The 7,035-nt window shown below is 51.6% G+C and overlaps 1 protein-coding gene across 1 annotated transcript; it reads right to left on the minus strand.

Annotated features, from left to right (window-relative positions):
* Positions 1 to 366: 366 nt before the first annotated feature.
* On the minus strand, positions 367 to 4,006 carry BO72DRAFT_390421 (PH domain protein; the record flags this gene model as incomplete). Its single annotated transcript, XM_040941808.1, has 3 exons — positions 367 to 3,366; positions 3,449 to 3,606; positions 3,667 to 4,006. The coding sequence occupies 3 exons, from the start codon at positions 4,004 to 4,006 to the stop codon at positions 367 to 369; spliced, it is 3,498 nt and encodes a 1,165-aa protein (XP_040796089.1).
* Between the last annotated feature and the right edge of the window lie 3,029 nt (positions 4,007 to 7,035).

Here is a 7,035-nt window from a genome sequence, read left to right on the forward strand (position 1 = left end):
ATGGGATATCAAAATACCTTCTAGAAAACAAAGCTGCGTGAGTTGAACGCCAGCAACGTCGAGAAAAAAAAACATAATCCCCAAGATAATAACGCCGACTGATGCTGAGAACGAAACGCTACCAACCCTAAAACAAAAGCAAAACAGCAATCGAGCAACCAGAGTCTTCGAGTTCTAGCTCTCTAAGATGCATCGAGACCTTCAGAAAGGAAAACAAAACAAAGACAACACAAAAACAGATAAGGCAAAAGAGATAGCGACTAGAGATCGGCAGTATCAGATCTCAAGCGAGAACGAAGCGAGCGAAATGAGTACAAGATGGTGAGTCGGCACAAAGCAACGCCCAATCCGCGCGCAAATGTTCCCCTAGTAATGGCTGGCGTTGGCATTACTGAAATAACCAGTCGGCTGGCCGAGAGATTGAGTGTGATGATGCGCTGGGGGCGTCCGTGACTTTTGCGCTGCGAAGTATTGCCCGTACCACGACTGGCGCCGCGGCTCTTCTGGATAGTAAGGCTGGTTGAGAGCGTCCCAGGTCCGGCTGGCTGCAGGAAGGTTATACACGCTGTAGTGGTTATCTTGGCTATATGGCTGAGTCTGGGGCTGTGCGGGCATTGGCTGCTGCTGCTGTTGTTGCCAGTGTTGCTGACGCTGTGCGATGGCGTGCTGCACCATCTGGTTGGAAACCCCTTCGCGGATGCTCTTCTTCTCGCGCTCTCGAGCATCAATGGCCCCAACCAGACCCATGGGATTAACAGGAGTCACTTGAGGCTTGTGCCCGCCGGAGAAATCAAGCAGCGGAGCGCCAGTCATACGAGAGATATGCTCCTGCTCGCGGGCCGACAAATGCGACGAGAGTTCGTTGTAGTTCATGACAGTACTAGCGCCACGAGAGTGAGGACGCGCCGGGCCCTCTTTGTGGCCAGACGGGTGCGTTTGTTGCCTGGATCCGCTCGTCCATTCTCCAGAAAGGGGCCGAGGGAGAGCTGGTGCTAATTTCGCCGTTGCTGATGAAGATAGAGTTCGGTGGTGGACATGAGCAGGCGGGCTGGGAGCTGACCGTTGTTGCACAAATTGCTCTGGTGTGAGTCGGCCAGGAGTGGTTGGTCGCGGAGCAGCCATGCCCGGCTGCCACATCATGCTGGGTGACCGAGAATGCGAGCGCTCCATGTGGTGCGGGGGAGCTTGTTTTTCTGTTACATTTGAATCGCTCCTCTCGTGACCCATTTTTTTATAGGTCTCCGAGGTATTAGGACGTGCGGTGGTAGGCATCAAAGTCATTGTCGGGCCAAAGTCGATAGTGGGAATGTCGGGATTGGGCTCTGCCGACTGTTCAAGAGCGTAATGCGCGTCGCCAATGATATAATCCTTCTTGTCAGGCACCGTGCCTACCGTCTTCATGACTCCCATCCTAGGTCGAGGGATCGACTTGACCGAGCGCTTGCTGTAGACAGACCCTTTTGTACTAGCATAATCAGGGGATGCAGCTGACTCATCGTCGTAAATGCTTCCCTCATCTTGGCGGTTCCCAGGCTCTCGCGATGTGAATGATAGCTGGCGGCTACCAACCCAGTTGAGGGCCTCTTCATTAACAGTGTGGCGAAGATCATCAAAGCTGGGCTCCCCCGTCATACTCGAAGAATCTGGCTCCCCAGCGTACTGCTGAGGTACGGGCTTCCTCTTGACAGCCTTTGTAGTATCCAGGCGCAGACCACGTGCCTTAGGTATAGCCAGTGGTGGCCCGAAGGAACCAGAACGAGAGCCAATAGGCGGGGCAGGTTGTGGATCGCTGCTCCTAATTGCCTCCGGGTTCACCCAGTCTGCATAGTGCTCGATAGATTCATTGCTTGGGGTTATTGGACTGGGCTCGTTCGAGTCTGTCGTCGTCGCTCGGTTTTCTGCCGGCACATCAGGACCAAGACGACTTAAACCCCCGGAAGCCGCCACAAGCTGTGTAAGAGTGGCGTCCGACATTCTGTTATTGACTTTCCTTAAGTCGGACGACGGCCTAGGCCGGGTAGGGGGAACCTCTCCCGGTCCGTGAGTGAAAGCAGGCGGTTGGGCCACCGGCGAAGGAGGCGACACAGGGCGGAACTGTTGACCAACAGCTTCGGCCGCAGGATCTGCATGAGGGTTTGGCTCACCCTCCACACTGCTACGGTCACTATCGCGGGCTCGTTCTCCGTTTGGCGGAAGCTCGTGAGATGATGATGGCGGGGAGCTGTCGCTAAGAGAAACAGGAACCTGGGCCTGAGAGGCAAGCCCAGCGAAATCAGAAGCACCACGCGCGTGATGTACTGGGGGGATGGGATCACTTTCAGGCCCTGCGCGAACGATAGCATCAGTAGACTGGTTGTAGCCTGGTCGATTCTCGGGGGGAGTCATATTGCGCTGATTGGGTCCAGCGCGAACATTGCCGCCTTGACGGCTTGGGAGACTGGACCGAAAGCGTGGCTTGCTTCCAGAAACGCTACTAGTCCGGCTTCCAGCTGTCGCCATGCGTCGTGAAGTAGCCTCCTTGAGCTGCCTCCTCCATTCCGCTTCGCTCCAATTCTGGCTTCCAGGTGTCTGCATGAGACTGGAGATATCTAGGATATCCAAGTAACCATAACGTCGCCGGTTAGGAAATGCGAACATGATACTTTTAATGTGATTGGTGGCGGCGAGCAGCCGAGTCGGCCTTCCATAGAGGTTGAACGTGTCAAAGGTTGGTATCAGAAAGCGCAGCATCATTTCGAAGCCCGAAACAGCTGGGTGGACTTCAGGCATGACGAAGACGAACCCTTCGGAGGTGGACTCCGGTTGTGAATGGACTGTGATTCTCCCTTCTATTTTGACCAAAGTCGACTGGTCAATCAACGGCTTCGACTGTGGGTATATCGCGTAAGCAGCGTATGCGTCGGTGATTGTGGCAATCGGCGTCGCTTTCTTGGTTTTCTTCGTTTCGTAAAACTTGATGTGGCCTGTGACTAGTCGAGGGGCGCGGTCATATGCCGACTTCTTGATCGACTTCTGCGCTTTTTGGAACTCCTTCTCATTTGGGGGAGTAATGACAAACCAACATCGCTTCCATGGCGTTCCCGCGCCAAATCTCACACGAGCCCAGTCTTCATGTTTGAATCGGTTGCGCTCGAGGATATGTTTGACATTGTTCAGGCTCTTTCCTTTGCCAGCAATGATCGAGCCAGTATACGCCTCATACAAGGAGGTGTGCTCGAACAAAGCCAAGCGTATGGCTGCAGTCCATTGCGTCAAAGAATGGAAAGAATTGAAGTGGAGGAGGTATCGATTCTGGCCCGCGGAGCATATGCTCAGTATGTTCTTCAATGACTGTACCTCCTGGTTTCGAGTTGGTAGTGTTTCGAGCTTGATGAGTGAATGCCAGTCAGTATCGGGGCTAGACTAGTGCCGGTCCGGAACGCCAAGAGGGGGTTTATGCAGATCTTACCATCTTGATCGAAGCATCCGCCAAGTTGATGAATGTTGGACGAACGTCACCTTCGTCTCCCGCCTCGTCCAGCGCTGCAGCATCCCAAAGAGAGAGAGCAGTCCCGACGAGTTGCGCATAACATTCGACCCATTGTCGGTCGGAACACGGCCGGCCGTCTGCAATTCCCATCGATTAGTCCCAGCTCAAACCTTAATGAGCTGCAGCGAGACACATACGAGTATCCAAGTCATTTAACTTCAAGAAGTAACCTTCGTGATATAGTTTGTTGGCATGGCTGTTGAGATGGCCGAATATAGGCTGAAGTTCTGGCGGTGTGTCTTGCGAAAACTCCACCAGAGGGGGATTGTGCGAAAAATAGGTCGAATCGGGTCGTGACGAGATTCGTCGTTCCGCGTTGGATGTCCCACTAATCGGCGACGCATCAACAGGTGAAGCGGTATCTGGCGTCGGGGGATCATTCCTAAACGGGGGGTGGTTCAAAGTGACTGAAGCCGACGCGGTCCGATGGTGTTGGCTGGGGTTATCTTTGCGAGAGGAGCCGCCGAAAACCGACATCAACGATAACACTGGGGAGAGAATCTGGTGTCAGTATAGCGCTTTCCAAAGCAAGTGAGAATGAATTCCCTACCTCGCGAGCGACCCATGATGTCCAGAATCGAAACTAGAATAGTAAAAATAAGTTGAGGGAGAGACCAGTTTCAGGCCCACGGTATAATGTGGCTGCGACCCGGCAGACGCAGCAGCTCGCGCGAATGATGAAGCCCACTGGCGATGCGATGGAACGAAGGTGGAAACGAGAAATGAAAAGTATCGGGGAGGCGAAATGCCAATTGAGACCAGCTCCTTCGTAGCGAGAGACAGCGACGAGGTGTGTCAGGGCCTGCCAAGACTAGGAACGGCGGAAGTCTGGTTCCATAAGGTACCGGTAGTGAATGTTGGAGGCGAAAAGAGCGGAGAGGCAAGTGATAGCGAGGAGATGCGTAGTCAGCGCACAAGCGCCTGTGACGAGGCCACTTGACGTCCAAATTGCGTCCGGCGAGTCAGCGGATCGGGCAGAAGAAGGGATCGCGCGGGATGTAGTTTGTTTGAGTTTGATGTTTGTGAGCGGAACGGAGGGAATGCGAACGGAGCGAGCGGAAAGGAGGAGGTGGTGGTGGAGGTGGAGGTGGAGGTGGAGGTGGAGGAGGGAGAAGAGAGATAAGGTGAACAGAGAGGTCGCAAAGCGAATGGAGAACAGAAGGTAGGGTAGTTGATGAAAAAGAAAAGTGAAAGATGAAGACCAGAAAGAGAGGGAGAGAGCGCGGGAAAGAGAGAGAGGAGGTACAAGAGGGGGGGGGGCAGACGAAGATGATACTTTGCCCAGTGGGTCTGGAGATTTGTTCACTGAGTGTTCAGTGTAAGTGCAAGTGTAAGTGTAAAAAGTGTTTTAGTGTTCGACCTTAAGTGTGTAACAGCTGACTGGCCAGGCAGTCTTTGTCTGAGACAACCCCGTCAAGCGGGGGCTCTTCAATACGAAAGGGAGATAGATGTTGGATAATTAAATCCCCCGATACGACGGAGTAGTCTAGTTGGTCAGGATACTTGGTAAGTTGGTATGTTCAAGTACGGGAATATGGTACCTATCTACATGGAGAGAAGACCAGACTATTGCCTGGGGGACAATAGATGGAAATCAATAAGAATGAAATTACAGAGGAGTACTAAGTACGGGGGGGGGCTGGCGTCATCAATTGCATGTACTTCAACCCGCTCTTTTTTAGCTCCCGCATCTCTTCCAGTAATGAGCGTCACCCCCTCCCCTCCCCCCCCCCTGCCCCTGCCTGCCTGTCTATCATTCCACAATCCACACCAGCCGATGGATCGCCGTGGATCACTCGGAGAGGCTGCAGTGCAGCAGCAGCACACACACACACACACACACACACACACACACACACACACACACACACACTGACCACATCTTTCCTTCATTTGATGACATGGGACTATATACAATCTGAAGCAATGATTCCAATTAATATTGATCATATTGATTATTTTGAACGTGATTATTGTTTCCTTGCCCTGACCACGCCTCACTCCTTTCTACCTACTCGGTACCAGTAGAATTTCTCCCCCCGCGTAACCGACGTTCCGGGACTGTCTCCGAGTCTCCGACTCTCCAATCAGTTGATCCCACTTGGAGACCGCACCAAATTTAGCAACAGTGTTCAGTCCTGAGCCTGGAGTCCTGCATGTCTTAACCATGGCGATCATGACTGGTCAGTTTTCCCTATTTGACTTCTATTCTTTGCTTCTTCTAGGCTTTCTTGCCTGCTGTCCACGAGGGAAAGAGGGAGAGAGAAATCGAAGTCCTGCCAAGCATATTCGAGCCTTGCATGTTAACACCCAGTGGTTCTTGTTTTGGCCTCTTCGAAAACTCGTTCAATAGGAGTACCCAGGACTGAAGTGGCCACCTAGGTAGTGCTAAGGAAATCCCGTGGATCTCCAGCGATAAATTACACACCGTCAGCATGGCGTATTGCTCAGTAATCCATTCGTGGAACTGGCCACAATTCTTCCATCGGTAATTATGGTCTTTTACGGAGTAGTGTTTCGGGACTGCTGGAAAAAGGCACTGCCACAAAGGCGGGTGGGTAAGTAGTGGATCGACTTACCGTGCCACAGAGCATCAGATGGTCTTCCACCTTTGTTACTTAAGTCAATGCCTCACCCGTTAGTTGTCATTATTGTTTGAGCTTGAGACCCTGAGAGCCCTACTTTGTAGATATGATCAACTTCTTTGTCTGCCTAGATGGCTCAGGTGGTTCCCACAGCCTCTATTCATCAATCGACACCTCTGAGCCTATTCTTGCCACTGTGTTAGGTCTCTTGCATGTCTCACGGACAGGATGTCAAGTTCCACTAACGGCCGAACGCCGCGACGCATCATCTTGTGAGACCTTACCCAATCCATCTTAGCCTGGAATCCAGACCCTCGCAGCCTCCGGACACGATAAAATTGTTGAAAAGAAACCGGAGACAGCAAGCGCTCAATACTGCGACCTTCTTGGGAAGAAGTATGAAATACAACGAGTTCTGCTCAATGACGAATTTTCTGTCTTCTTTGCCTAATTTTTGGCCGCTTTGAAGGCATGAGCATATATTTAGGACATGTGACAATTTCAAGCCAGCTACAGATCGGGATCATCCATGCGGACAGAGTCTCGCCGGTTTCCTGAACTACTTTATACAGACGCTTGATTCTAACACGTGATTCAAGGAACAAGTCCTCGAGCTCAAAACCTAGGTGCTTGTATCTTCAGTCTGGGATCATTTGATTATAACTGTGCTGACAGCTATGAATCTGGACGTTGGACGTAATTGGTAGTAGTATCGTAGTCTAGTGCCTATTGTGGTCTTAATCGGAGGTCTTCTAAACATACTACCTACTAGTGCAGTAAGCCTTATCTTATCTTCTAGATCTAATGAATAAGTTACTACAGTATTCTGTCGTCGATCCCATCGTTGCCTTCTGCTGGCCGGTGGATTTATATTCAAACCCTAGGAAGATTTAATAATAAGCATGAGTAGTCTATAACGTG

This window comes from Aspergillus fijiensis, assembly GCF_003184825.1.
Source record: "Aspergillus fijiensis CBS 313.89 unplaced genomic scaffold BO72scaffold_83, whole genome shotgun sequence".
NCBI lineage: Eukaryota > Fungi > Ascomycota > Eurotiomycetes > Eurotiales > Aspergillaceae > Aspergillus > Aspergillus fijiensis.